This window comes from Hoplias malabaricus, chromosome Y, assembly GCF_029633855.1.
Source record: "Hoplias malabaricus isolate fHopMal1 chromosome Y, fHopMal1.hap1, whole genome shotgun sequence".
Taxonomy (NCBI): domain Eukaryota; kingdom Metazoa; phylum Chordata; class Actinopteri; order Characiformes; family Erythrinidae; genus Hoplias; species Hoplias malabaricus.
In genome coordinates, this window is record NC_089820.1 from 79,916,897 (window position 1) to 79,931,910 (window position 15,014).

Below are 15,014 nucleotides of genomic sequence, written 5' to 3' on the forward strand. Positions count from 1 at the left end.
CTCTAAGTTAATTTGGTTTGGTAAATGTCGCTAGTTACTGCCCACTTCAGATTCCTAATAAACAGCAACATCCAGGGAAAGGCAGTGATCTATCTCACTCTTCATTGCTTGTGTCTGGGTTACTGCGGGATTGAAAAGGCAATCACCATCCAATGGCAAAAAAATTCCCTGGAGCCTGAGAAGCACGAGAGACCTGTCAGTCACAGCCCTCTGACCAATGGCCAGGGACTCACCCAGTCAATCACACACTGATAATCTGCTGCTCCAGACTTTGCCCTAGAGCAGGAATCAACAAGTCAAAAACAAAAATAAGGAAAACAGTAAGCCCTAGAAACCTGGATAAATTCCCAGACCTCAGCTCCATGGACGTGAGAAGCTGCTTGTTTTAAAATGGCACTTCTTTCTGAGAAGGTATTGTAGTTTACATATTTCTTGTAAGTTTTCTCAGCTATTTGTTGGCTGTTCTTTGGTTTGAGCGTACGTTTGTCAGTTTGAGGTAATGGTAAATTTCAAGTGTGCAGTTTTTGTTTTAGAATTTTTTTTCTCAAATCTGCTCAGAGGCATAGCACCAGTCCTTAACTAATTCAACACAAGCGCATTTTATTTACTCTCCTAAACCACAAGGGAAGCAACAAATCAGGCACATCTTCGCTATTAAAAAGGAAAAACAAAACAAAACAAAAAAACCTCCAGAACCATTTCTGAGAGGGAAGAATATTTTTTTATTTTAAAAAACCTAACTTATTTCAACTAAATTCAAGGTCATTTTAGAGCATATTTATAATAGAAACATTAAACAAAGAAAATGATTAGATTTGTCATCAAAAATTCACTGTTGGGAAAGACTATATATATATATGTTTATATGGGGGGCGGCACGGCATGGCTCAGCAGGTTAGTGTCGCAGTCACACAGCTCCAGGGACCTAGAGGTTGTGGGTTCGATTTCCCGCTCCAGGTGACTGTCTGTGAAGAGTGTGGTGTGTTCTCCCTGTGTCTGTGTGGGTTTCCTCTGGGTGACTGTCTTTGAGGAGTGTGGTGTGTTCTCCCTGTGTCTGCGTGGGTTTCCTCGGGGTGACTGTCTGTGAGGAGTGTGGTGTGTTCTCTCTGTGTCTGCGTGGGTTTCCTCCGGGTGACTGTCTTTGAGGTGTGTGATGTGTTCTCCCTGTGTCTGCGTGGGTTTCCTCTGGGTGACTGTCTGTGAGGAGTGTGGTGTGTTCTCCCTGTGTCTGCGTGGGTTTCCTCCGGGTGACTGTCTTTGAGGAGTGTGGTGTGTTCTCCCTGTGTCTGCGTGGGTTTCCTCCGGGTGACTGTCTATGTGGTGTGTTCTCTCTGTGTCTGCGTGGGTTTCCTCCGGGTGACTGTCTGTGAGGAGTGTGGTGTGTTCTCTCTGTGTCTGTGTGGGTTTCCTCCGGGTGACTGTCTGTGTGGTGTGTTCTCTCTGTGTCTGCGTGGGTTTCCTCTGGGTGACTGTCTGTGAGGATTGTGGTGTGTTCTCCCTGTGTCTGCGTGGATTTCCTCCAGGTGACTGTCTGTGAGGACTGTGGTGTGTTCTCCCTGTGTCGGCGTGGGTATCCTCCGGGTGCTCCGGTTTCCTCCCACAGTCCAAAAACACACGTTGGTAGGTGGATTGGCGACTCAAAATGTGTCCGTGAGTGTGTGAGTTAATGTGTGTGTGTGTCTGTGTTGCCCTGTGAAGGACTGGCGCCCCCTCCAGGGTGTGTTCCCACCTTGCGCCCAATGATTCCAGGTAGGCTCTGGACCCACTGTGACCATAAACTGGATAAGGGTTACAGATAATGAATGAATCAATGTTTATATGGGGACTATACATTGTTGGTTTTTAACTGTTATAACCCTTGGTCTATTGGATACATTTACAGAATGTTGTTACATTTGTTATTCATAAATATCACTCCATTAGAAAATGCTGACAGATTGATCATATCTTTACCCTCACTCTGCTGGATTATGAATCTGTGTGATGATAAAGATGAGTGTGATTCTGGGTGATGTTTGGAGCTGGGTGGTTACTCACTGGTCGGACAGACAGGGTTCTGCTGCTGGTTCTGAAGCGTGGATCATGTTTGTAAACAAAGTCTTTCCTTAGTTTCAAAGTCTAGTGTGTAATGATATTTTAATGGTTTCAAGAGTTGAATTACTCAGTGATGCTTTATCAGTGTTTAATAATCATGGTGTAATTGATTAGATGGGGTTTGGCAGGTTGTTGTTATGGTATGTGGCTGATAACTGTAAATTGAAGCATTAAAGAGTTAAGATGTCAAACCCCACCCTTTGGAACTTTTATTGCCACCTAGCTGCATTCCTCAATTATAAATGTAACGCCACAACCAACTGGTGCGAGTGGATCAGACACAGCAGTGCGGCTGGAGTTTTTAAACACTGTGTCCACTCACTGTCCACTCTTCCCTTGTTGGTCCACCTTGTAGATGTAGAGTCAGAGACAGTAGCTCATCTGTCGCTGCACAGCGTTTGGTCGGTGGACTATTCTCAGTCCAGCAGTGACACCCAGGGCTGTAATAACTCTAGCAGCACTGCTGTGTCTGATCCTCTCGCACCAGCACAGCAAAGGGGACTCACAAAGTTTGCAGAGCAATAGGCGGACTAACATCTGCATTTGTATAACTACAAAGTTCCCATATGTTCAGTGTAGCAACTGTAAAAATAAAGTGAATATTTTGGCTAATTGATTAATTATACGGCGGCGCAGCAGGTAGTGTCGCAGTCACACAGCTCCAGGGGCCTGGAGGTTGTGGGTTCGATTCCCGCTCGGGGTGACTGTCTGTGAGGAGTGTGGTGTGTTCTCCCTGTGTCTGCATGGGTTTCCTCCGGGTGACTGTCTGTGAGGAGTGTGGTGTGTTCTCCCTGTGTCTCCGTGGGTTTCCTCCGGGTGACTGTCTGTGAGGAGTGTGGTGTGTTCTCCCTGTGATTGGCGACTCGAAAGTGTCCGTAGGTGTGAGTGTGTGAGTGAATGTGTGTGTGTGTCTGTGTTGCCCTGTGAAGGACTGGCGCCCCCTCCAGGGTGTATTCCCGCCTTGCGCCCGATGATTCCAGGTAGGCTCTGGACCCACCGCGACCCTGAACTGGATAAGGGTTACAGATAATGGATGGATGGATGGATGGATGATGAATTATACCATTTTTAAAAACGATCAAATCTTGATTTTCATTCTGTAGCCAGTAGGGAGCCTGCAGCAAGAGACTCTGAGCGGAATTAAGGGAGAAGAAAGAATGAGAGCTGGTTCGTAGCTGAGGCGCTATTGTCTGAAACTGCTGATGAATACAAAGTGCTGCTCTTGGCCCCCTCTGAGGAGGGAATCAGATTCTGGGGGTACTCCAAAAGTATCCAACAGCTCAAAAAGACCTTGAGAGAGAACTTTTCCCACATAGGTTTAGGCACATTATCTGTCAAAGTAAAAGGCTCAGAAGCTCAGATCTTGCAGACTGCAGGCCTAAGGAAAAACCATGGTTTAGGACTAAAGAGCAATTAGCTGAGATAAGTCTTATCACCAGAAAGGACACAGTGTTATCACTGGGCAGTATTCACCACCTGCAGTAAATAACTCAAGCTATGCTTAAAAAATAAAAAAAGGCAGGTCAATGAGCATTCGCGGTTGAAAAGCTATGGTGACTATTCGATAAATGGAGGGTGGATTACTGCAGGAGATTAGACTCTGGACCTTGTTTGGTATGACGTTATTCTGCTTGTCAGAGTGGTTTCTTCAGGGTTGACACGGGGAATGGTTTAACCTTGGGGTTGTGGCTGTACCCAGATGAATGGCCCGCATCGAATGATGGTGTTCACTCAGGGTGAGTCCGGCTGCCTGTGATTTGGGCCAAATAACTGAGCCGTACGTGCCAAAAGTAAAACAGATTTGGTCGAATTATATCTGCTATCTGGTTAGAAACACAGGGACTACACAGAGGAGTGACTTCCATATATTCCAAATGTTTCCTTACTTCTGAGAGTGTAGCATACTTACGTCACCAGAACCTTGTTGAGGAATCCCTATCAGTCTTTCTACTGTATCACATCATCAAACCTAGGAAAGCTGTAGCCCTACGTAATGTGTAATGAGCTTAGCATTTGCGAAATGTCTTGTAAACAAGCAGGCAATTAAGGGGAAATTAACTGGGGCAGGAGCCCATTTTGTTTTTCTCACAAGAAAAGAAAATCCAACCCTTGGGTGGCGCAGTGGCCTTATTGATGGGAGGAGTTGAGCCATCTGAGTCTATACCCAAGGCTGGCCCTTCCTCTTCCCTTGTGACTCATAGCCATCTGTTAGCTAACATAACAACACTGGCAGTTAGAGTTCTCCTCCAAGCGTGTCCAGGTGTCCAAAAATATACTACCACTTCTCAGTGGATGCAGTCACTGTCACAGCTTGGGAGCTTTGCTTGAATGCCTACACTGTAAAAAATGTATTTTAAATTTTACAGTAAAATACTGGCAGCAGAGTTCCCAGCCATTTACCGTATTTTTACAGGAACACTACTGTACTTCAAATTTACAGCATATTACTGTAATTGAATAATACAATAATTTACTGTAAATACTGTGATTTACAGTAAAATACTGGCAGCAGAGTTCCCAGCCATTTACCGTATTTTTACAGGAACACTACTGTACTTCAAATTTACACCATATTACTGTAATTGAATAATACAATAATTTACTGTAAATACTGGGATTTACAGTAAATTTACAGCAATTTTTTACAGTGTAGCTAGCAAGTGGAACTTGGTAATGACTAAAGCTGTGGGTAGACTGGGTTTTTGTCTGTGAATTCCGTGCAAAATTCCATGCTTTTCAATGAGGTTCGAGTGAATTTCACACACACGACTTCCGTGCAAATACATTTCAACTATGTCCAACTTTGAGACACAAATTCACATCCACGACCAATAGCACTGCTGCTCTGTCTGTGACCCCTGACGCACTCTGTACTGTCCCTGCTCTGTCTGAGACAACATGGACTCAGCGGTGACTATTATGATTTCAAAACAGGATACATTATATTATATTTAACCCTTTTCTTATGGATTACAAAATAGCACAAAGGGAAAAGTAAAAGTAGAGCTAGTCAAACTCTCTTTAGATGTGAAACTCTTTAGATGTGAAACTTAAGAAACAAAATGGAGGACCACTGATGTTTACACCACTGATTTCTGGCACACTCAAGGCCTCTCCCATTGTGCAAGACGATGCAAAATGCAAAACCCCAGTGTGAATGAGGCGTAAAGCTGGGTGAATGAATAAATAAACGGTTCCTGTTAACGGAACTCTGGCTATATCTTGTCTAACTTGTCATATGATATTTACACAACAGCAACATAAAGCAATGATGGGCAAAATTGCAGTGATAAAGGAAACCCATTCCTCTATGAGAATGATAAGCACACAAGACAGGACACACTGGGCGTGGGTTTATCTCTGTCTAGCTTCTTAACTCGCATACTAATGGAAAGTGATAGGAAGCAGGTGTCCAAATAGCTTTATGCCTTATTCAAAATGTGCGGTTTTCTGGGCTTGTTTCTTAAGTTATTTGGGTTTGCGCGCTGATCCTGTCTCTGCCAGTTTCTGATGCTGAAAGTGGTCTATTTTTCAGACAGCCATGATGGTTTTTCCATTAAGAAGCTGTTAGATGAGATCACGCCACTATGCCCAAGTTAATGTGCCATCTACAGGCCATTGTCAGTATTACTGGTGCTTTGGTGCCCCTCAGGAATTGCTCTTCAGGAATTTTACCCCCCATTGGGGGGTCCTGACCTTTGAAGAACAGAGTGAAAGGGGTGGTGACAATGAATGAAGAGCAACTGATGTACTACTAGGTCTTTTCAGAAAGCCTTTTAAAACAGTTCTGCCCAAAAATTGACCCTAACCCTGCCCCCAGTATTAAACAGCTGCAGCAGCTGTCTGTATCTTGAAGCCTGGATATAGTCACATACTTGATTGGTATATATCAGTACTTTTTGACACGGATGGCGCCACAGACATGGTGACATTTGTGACAGTTGCTGTGTGGAGCCCTTTGTTGGCTGTATGCCCCCTGCCTATGACAGCAATGATCCAGCAGACGTCCCACACTGTCAAATAAATACTTAATACAACTGCCCTAAAAAAAGAGCTCCGATTTATAGCAACAACCCCAAAAACCTGCCAGAAGAGCAGCACGTTTCTTCTCCTGTCACAGCCCCATAACCCAGCTCTGTGCCCTGATTGAGGCTCTCTTTCAGCTCTTCTTTGTACTGCAGTAAATAGGAGGTTTCTATTAAAGGCTGAAGGGGCTCAGGAACTCCCTCGAGGGGAAAGCCTGTGATTCTCAGCTCTCTGAGGGTTTACTCCACAATCACCACTCTCCCAGAGTCGCATCACTTTTCCATATTAAGATAAGAGAACTTCACAGGTGAATGGGAGAATGCAGTCTCACCCACTCTATAACTCTCTGGCTCTCATTTCCTCTCGCGCTATTATTCTGTTTCTCAGAATATACTTTCTCGTTCACTTACTCTCTTTCTCTTTCTGTCACTCTCTTGCTCTCATTTTTCAGTCCTCTTTGATTCTGCTACTCATTCTCCCTCGTAGTTATATATTGTGTTCTCTTTTTAAGTTTCTCGCGCTCTATTCCTCACCTCTACTTTTTTCTCAGGTTCTGTTTTCCCTCTTCTTTTCTGTTCATCTTTCATTCTATTTCTCACTTGCACATCTTCGGGTTCCCTCTCTTGCTTTCTCTATTCTTTGTTCTGCTTTCAACTGTCAATCGGTCTCTCTCTCTCTCTCTCTCTCTCTCTCTCTCTCTCTCTCTCTCTCTCCCTCTCTTCTCTCTGAACACTCAGGGTAATGGCTAAATCTGCACTGATAACATAATAGACTTTAATGAGCCCAGCTATTTTTTTCCTCAATAGCTTAAAAGTGCTTAATTGTACTGAACTTGATTTTCTGTAAATGACTGAATAATATCTGAATTGATTGACAGCCTTAAGTTATATAGCTTCTCTTTTTATCTCTATTGTTATTGGATTGGAATGTCTCAACTTGTTTAACTCATTTTCAATGACTGTCGTCTTCCTCATTCATTCATCGTTTGTAAGTGCTTCATCCTGATCAAGGTCGCAGTGGGTCCAGAGCTCACCCAGAATCATGTAACCTCAGGCTTGTTCAAATTCTTTAGTGTACAATACATCTTCAAATTACAGAAATATTCCACAAATCTCAGACATAAAAAGCATAGACTTTCAAATGATTTCACACCCGGTTATGTAGCTCCACATTGGAGGTGTACAGCACAATGTAAGCATTTCTGATGAAGTGGCCAGGGAATGGTACATGGCAGGTGTTTCTAATAAAGTGGCCAATAATTGGATATATGTGGCAGGCATTTCTCATAAAGTTCTCAGTGCATGGAAAAACAAGATCAATTTATAATAAAGTGGCCAGTGTGTGGGTCTAGACAGTAGGTGTTTCTAATAAAGTGACCAGTGAGTGGGTCTAGACAGTAGATGTTTCTAATAAAGTGGCCAGTGTGTGGGTCTAGACAGTAGATGTTTCTAATAAATTGGCCAGTGTGTGGATCTAGACAGTACGTGTTTCTAATAAAGTGACCAGTGAGTGGGTCTAGACAGTTGATGTTTCTAATAAAGTGGCCAGTGTGTGGGTCTAGACAGTAGATGTTTCTAATAAATTGGCCAGTGTGTGGATCTAGACAGTACGTGTTTCTAATAAAGTGACCAGTGAGTGGGTCTAGACAGTAGATGTTTCTAATAAAGTGGCCAGTGAGTGGGTCTAGACAGTAGATGTTTCTAATAAATTGGCCAGTGTGTGGATCTAGACAGTACGTGTTTCTAATAAAGTGACCAGTGAGTGGGTCTAGACAGTTGATGTTTCTAATAAAGTGGCCAGTGTGTGGGTCTAGACAGTAGATGTTTCTAATAAAGTGGCCAGTGTGTGGGTCTAGACAGTAGATGTTTCTAATAAAGTGGCCAGTGTGTGGGTCTAGACAGTAGATGTTTCTAATAAAGTGGCCAGTGAGTGGGTCTAGACAGTTGATGTTTCTAATAAAGTGGCCAGTGTGTGGGTCTAGACAGTTGATGTTTCTAATAAAGTGGCCAGTGTGTGGGTCTAGACAGTAGATGTTTCTAATAAAGTGGCCAGTGTGTGGGTCCAGACAGTAGATGTTTCTAATAAAGTGGCCAGTGTGTGGGTCTAGACAGTAGATGTTTCTAATAAAGTGGCCAGTGTGTGGGTCTAGACAGTAGATGTTTCTAATAAAGTGGCCAGTGAGTGGGTCTAGACAGTTGATGTTTCTAATAAAGTGGCCAGTGAGTGGGTCCAGACAGTAGATGTTTCTAATAAATTGGCCAGTGTGTGGATCTAGACAGTACGTGTTTCTAATAAAGTGAACAGTGAGTGGGTCTAGACAGTAGATGTTTCTAATAAATTGGCCAGTGTGTGGATCTAGACAGAACGTGTTTCTAATAAAGTGACCAGTGAGTGGGTCTAGACAGTAGATGTTTCTAATAAAGTGGCCAGTGAGTGGGTCTAGACAGTAGATGTTTCTAATAAAGTGACCAGTGAGTGGGTCTAGACAGTAGATGTTTCTAATAAAGTGGCCAGTGAGTGGGTCTAGACAGTAGATGTTTCTAATAAAGTGACCAGTGTGTGGGTCTAGACAGTAGATGTTTCTAATAAAGTGGCCAGTGTGTGGGTCTAGACAGTAGATGTTTCTAATAAAGTGGCCAGTGAGTGGGTCTAGACAGTAGATGTTTCTAATAAAGTGGCCAGTGTGTGGGTCTAGACAGTAGATGTTTCTAATAAAGTGGCCAGTGTGTGGGTCTAGACAGTAGATGTTTCTAATAAAGTGGCCAGTGAGTGGGTCTAGACAGTAGATGTTTCTAATAAAGTGACCAGTGTGTGGGTCTAGACAGTAGATGTTTCTAATAAAGTGGCCAGTGTGTGGGTCTAGACAGTAGATGTTTCTAATAAAGTGGCCAGTGAGTGGGTCTAGACAGTAGATGTTTCTAATAAAGTGGCCAGTGTGTGGGTCTAGACAGTAGATGTTTCTAATAAAGTGGCCAGTGTGTGGGTCTAGACAGTTGATGTTTCTAATAAAGTGGCCAGTGAGTGGGTCTAGACAGTTGATGTTTCTAATAAAGTGGCCAGTGAGTGGGTCTAGACAGTAGATGTTTCTAATAAAGTGACCAGTGAGTGGGTCTAGACAGTAGATGTTTCTAATAAAGTGGCCAGTGAGTGGGTCTAGACAGTTGATGTTTCTAATAAAGTGGCCAGTGTGTGGGTCTAGACAGTTGATGTTTCTAATAAAGTGGCCAGTGTGTGGGTCTAGACAGTAGATGTTTCTAATAAAGTGGCCAGTGAGTGGGTCTAGACAGTTGATGTTTCTAATAAAGTGGCCAGTGTGTGGGTCTAGACAGTAGATGTTTCTAATAAAGTGGCCAGTGTGTGGGTCTAGACAGTAGATGTTTCTAATAAAGTGGCCAGTGTGTGGGTCTAGACAGTTGATGTTTCTAATAAAGTGGCCAGTGTGTGGGTCTAGACAGTAGATGTTTCTAATAAAGTGGCCAGTGTGTGGGTCTAGACAGTAGATGTTTCTAATAAAGTGGCCAGTGTGTGGGTCTAGACAGTAGATGTTTCTAATAAAGTGGCCAGTGAGTGGGTCTAGACAGTTGATGTTTCTAATAAAGTGGCCAGTGTGTGGGTCTAGACAGTAGATGTTTCTAATAAAGTGGCCAGTGAGTGGGTCTAGACAGTTGATGTTTCTAATAAAGTGGCCAGTGTGTGGGTCTAGACAGTTGATGTTTCTAATAAAGTGGCCAGTGTGTGGGTCTAGACAGTAGATGTTTCTAATAAAGTGGCCAGTGTGTGGGTCTAGACAGTAGATGTTTCTAATAAAGTGGCCAGTGAGTGGGTCTAGACAGTTGATGTTTCTAATAAAGTGGCCAGTGTGTGGGTCTAGACAGTAGATGTTTCTAATAAAGTGGCCAGTGTGTGGGTCTAGACAGTAGATGTTTCTAATAAAGTGGCCAGTGTGTGGGTCTAGACAGTAGATGTTTCTAATAAAGTGGCCAGTGAGTGGGTCTAGACAGTTGATGTTTCTAATAAAGTGGCCAGTGTGTGGGTCTAGACAGTAGATGTTTCTAATAAAGTGGCCAGTGAGTGGGTCTAGACAGTTGATGTTTCTAATAAAGTGGCCAGTGTGTGGGTCTAGACAGTAGATGTTTCTAATAAAGTGGCCAGTGTGTGGGTCTAGACAGTAGATGTTTCTAATAAAGTGGCCAGTGTGTGGGTCTAGACAGTTGATGTTTCTAATAAAGTGGCCAGTGTGTGGGTCTAGACAGTAGATGTTTCTAATAAAGTGGCCAGTGAGTGGGTCTAGACAGTTGATGTTTCTAATAAAGTGGCCAGTGTGTGGGTCTAGACAGTTGATGTTTCTAATAAAGTGGCCAGTGTGTGGGTCTAGACAGTTGATGTTTCTAATAAAGTGGCCAGTGTGTGGGTCTAGACAGTTGATGTTTCTAATAAAGTGGCCAGTGTGTGGGTCTAGACAGTAGATGTTTCTAATAAAGTGGCCAGTGAGTGGGTCTAGACAGTAGATGTTTCTAATAAAGTGACCAGTGAGTGGGTCTAGACAGTAGATGTTTCTAATAAAGTGGCCAGTGAGTGGGTCTAGACAGTAGATGTTTCTAATAAAGTGACCAGTGAGTGGGTCTAGACAGTAGATGTTTCTAATAAAGTGGCCAGTGAGTGGGTCTAGACAGTAGATGTTTCTAATAAAGTGACCAGTGTGTGGGTCTAGACAGTAGATGTTTCTAATAAAGTGGCCAGTGTGTGGGTCTAGACAGTAGATGTTTCTAATAAAGTGGCCAGTGAGTGGGTCTAGACAGTAGATGTTTCTAATAAAGTGGCCAGTGTGTGGGTCTAGACAGTAGATGTTTCTAATAAAGTGGCCAGTGTGTGGGTCTAGACAGTAGATGTTTCTAATAAAGTGGCCAGTGAGTGGGTCTAGACAGTAGATGTTTCTAATAAAGTGACCAGTGTGTGGGTCTAGACAGTAGATGTTTCTAATAAAGTGGCCAGTGTGTGGGTCTAGACAGTAGATGTTTCTAATAAAGTGGCCAGTGAGTGGGTCTAGACAGTAGATGTTTCTAATAAAGTGGCCAGTGTGTGGGTCTAGACAGTAGATGTTTCTAATAAAGTGGCCAGTGTGTGGGTCTAGACAGTTGATGTTTCTAATAAAGTGGCCAGTGAGTGGGTCTAGACAGTTGATGTTTCTAATAAAGTGGCCAGTGTGTGGGTCTAGACAGTTGATGTTTCTAATAAAGTGGCCAGTGTGTGGGTCTAGACAGTTGATGTTTCTAATAAAGTGGCCAGTGAGTGGGTCTAGACAGTAGATGTTTCTAATAAAGTGACCAGTGAGTGGGTCTAGACAGTAGATGTTTCTAATAAAGTGGCCAGTGAGTGGGTCTAGACAGTTGATGTTTCTAATAAAGTGGCCAGTGTGTGGGTCTAGACAGTTGATGTTTCTAATAAAGTGGCCAGTGTGTGGGTCTAGACAGTAGATGTTTCTAATAAAGTGGCCAGTGAGTGGGTCTAGACAGTTGATGTTTCTAATAAAGTGGCCAGTGTGTGGGTCTAGACAGTAGATGTTTCTAATAAAGTGGCCAGTGTGTGGGTCTAGACAGTAGATGTTTCTAATAAAGTGGCCAGTGTGTGGGTCTAGACAGTTGATGTTTCTAATAAAGTGGCCAGTGTGTGGGTCTAGACAGTAGATGTTTCTAATAAAGTGGCCAGTGTGTGGGTCTAGACAGTAGATGTTTCTAATAAAGTGGCCAGTGTGTGGGTCTAGACAGTTGATGTTTCTAATAAAGTGGCCAGTGTGTGGGTCTAGACAGTTGATGTTTCTAATAAAGTGGCCAGTGTGTGGGTCTAGACAGTAGATGTTTCTAATAAAGTGGCCAGTGAGTGGGTCTAGACAGTTGATGTTTCTAATAAAGTGGCCAGTGTGTGGGTCTAGACAGTAGATGTTTCTAATAAAGTGGCCAGTGAGTGGGTCTAGACAGTTGATGTTTCTAATAAAGTGGCCAGTGTGTGGGTCTAGACAGTAGATGTTTCTAATAAAGTGGCCAGTGTGTGGGTCTAGACAGTAGATGTTTCTAATAAAGTGGCCAGTGTGTGGGTCTAGACAGTAGATGTTTCTAATAAAGTGGCCAGTGAGTGGGTCTAGACAGTTGATGTTTCTAATAAAGTGGCCAGTGTGTGGGTCTAGACAGTAGATGTTTCTAATAAAGTGGCCAGTGAGTGGGTCTAGACAGTAGATGTTTCTAATAAAGTGGCCAGTGTGTGGGTCTAGACAGTAGATGTTTCTAATAAAGTGGCCAGTGAGTGGGTCTAGACAGTTGATGTTTCTAATAAAGTGGCCAGTGTGTGGGTCTAGACAGTAGATGTTTCTAATAAAGTGGCCAGTGTGTGGGTCTAGACAGTAGATGTTTCTAATAAAGTGGCCAGTGTGTGGGTCTAGACAGTAGATGTTTCTAATAAAGTGGCCAGTGAGTGGGTCTAGACAGTTGATGTTTCTAATAAAGTGGCCAGTGTGTGGGTCTAGACAGTAGATGTTTCTAATAAAGTGGCCAGTGAGTGGGTCTAGACAGTTGATGTTTCTAATAAAGTGGCCAGTGTGTGGGTCTAGACAGTAGATGTTTCTAATAAAGTGGCCAGTGTGTGGGTCTAGACAGTAGATGTTTCTAATAAAGTGGCCAGTGTGTGGGTCTAGACAGTTGATGTTTCTAATAAAGTGGCCAGTGTGTGGGTCTAGACAGTAGATGTTTCTAATAAAGTGGCCAGTGAGTGGGTCTAGACAGTTGATGTTTCTAATAAAGTGGCCAGTGTGTGGGTCTAGACAGTTGATGTTTCTAATAAAGTGGCCAGTGTGTGGGTCTAGACAGTTGATGTTTCTAATAAAGTGGCCAGTGTGTGGGTCTAGACAGTTGATGTTTCTAATAAAGTGGCCAGTGTGTGGGTCTAGACAGTAGATGTTTCTAATAAAGTGGCCAGTGAGTGGGTCTAGACAGTAGATGTTTCTAATAAAGTGACCAGTGAGTGGGTCTAGACAGTAGATGTTTCTAATAAAGTGGCCAGTGTGTGGGTCTAGACAGTAGATGTTTCTAATAAAGTGGCCAGTGAGTGGGTCTAGACAGTAGATGTTTCTAATAAAGTGACCAGTGTGTGGGTCTAGACAGTAGATGTTTCTAATAAAGTGGCCAGTGTGTGGGTCTAGACAGTAGATGTTTCTAATAAAGTGGCCAGTGAGTGGGTCTAGACAGTAGATGTTTCTAATAAAGTGGCCAGTGTGTGGGTCTAGACAGTAGATGTTTCTAATAAAGTGGCCAGTGTGTGGGTCTAGACAGTTGATGTTTCTAATAAAGTGGCCAGTGAGTGGGTCTAGACAGTTGATGTTTCTAATAAAGTGGCCAGTGTGTGGGTCTAGACAGTTGATGTTTCTAATAAAGTGGCCAGTGTGTGGGTCTAGACAGTTGATGTTTCTAATAAAGTGGCCAGTGAGTGGGTCTAGACAGTAGATGTTTCTAATAAAGTGACCAGTGAGTGGGTCTAGACAGTAGATGTTTCTAATAAAGTGGCCAGTGAGTGGGTCTAGACAGTTGATGTTTCTAATAAAGTGGCCAGTGTGTGGGTCTAGACAGTTGATGTTTCTAATAAAGTGGCCAGTGTGTGGGTCTAGACAGTAGATGTTTCTAATAAAGTGGCCAGTGAGTGGGTCTAGACAGTTGATGTTTCTAATAAAGTGGCCAGTGTGTGGGTCTAGACAGTAGATGTTTCTAATAAAGTGGCCAGTGTGTGGGTCTAGACAGTAGATGTTTCTAATAAAGTGGCCAGTGTGTGGGTCTAGACAGTTGATGTTTCTAATAAAGTGGCCAGTGTGTGGGTCTAGACAGTAGATGTTTCTAATAAAGTGGCCAGTGTGTGGGTCTAGACAGTAGATGTTTCTAATAAAGTGGCCAGTGTGTGGGTCTAGACAGTTGATGTTTCTAATAAAGTGGCCAGTGTGTGGGTCTAGACAGTAGATGTTTCTAATAAAGTGGCCAGTGTGTGGGTCTAGACAGTAGATGTTTCTAATAAAGTGGCCAGTGTGTGGGTCTAGACAGTTGATGTTTCTAATAAAGTGGCCAGTGTGTGGGTCTAGACAGTAGATGTTTCTAATAAAGTGGCCAGTGAGTGGGTCTAGACAGTTGATGTTTCTAATAAAGTGGCCAGTGTGTGGGTCTAGACAGTAGATGTTTCTAATAAAGTGGCCAGTGAGTGGGTCTAGACAGTTGATGTTTCTAATAAAGTGGCCAGTGTGTGGGTCTAGACAGTAGATGTTTCTAATAAAGTGGCCAGTGTGTGGGTCTAGACAGTAGATGTTTCTAATAAAGTGGCCAGTGTGTGGGTCTAGACAGTAGATGTTTCTAATAAAGTGGCCAGTGAGTGGGTCTAGACAGTTGATGTTTCTAATAAAGTGGCCAGTGTGTGGGTCTAGACAGTAGATGTTTCTAATAAAGTGGCCAGTGAGTGGGTCTAGACAGTTGATGTTTCTAATAAAGTGGCCAGTGTGTGGGTCTAGACAGTTGATGTTTCTAATAAAGTGGCCAGTGTGTGGGTCTAGACAGTAGATGTTTCTAATAAAGTGGCCAGTGTGTGGGTCTAGACAGTAGATGTTTCTAATAAAGTGGCCAGTGAGTGGGTCTAGACAGTTGATGTTTCTAATAAAGTGGCCAGTGTGTGGGTCTAGACAGTAGATGTTTCTAATAAAGTGGCCAGTGTGTGGGTCTAGACAGTAGATGTTTCTAATAAAGTGGCCAGTGTGTGGGTCTAGACAGTAGATGTTTCTAATAAAGTGGCCAGTGAGTGGGTCTAGACAGTTGATGTTTCTAATAAAGTGGCCAGTGTGTGGGTCTAGACAGTAGATGTTTCTAATAAAGTGG

At 43.1% G+C, this 15,014-nt stretch overlaps 1 protein-coding gene across 1 annotated transcript in view; it reads left to right on the forward strand.

Annotated features, from left to right (window-relative positions):
• The first annotated feature begins 345 nt into the window (after window positions 1–345).
• LOC136679474 (cyclic AMP-responsive element-binding protein 3-like protein 3-A) overlaps window positions 346–15,014 on the forward strand; it is a 46,340-nt gene continuing 31,671 nt past the window's right edge. The window contains exon 1 of the mRNA XM_066658004.1: window positions 346–411. Within this exon, the coding sequence (XP_066514101.1) occupies window positions 391–411 (21 nt within the window). The 5' untranslated portion in view covers window positions 346–390. The remainder of the gene's footprint in view (window positions 412–15,014) is intronic.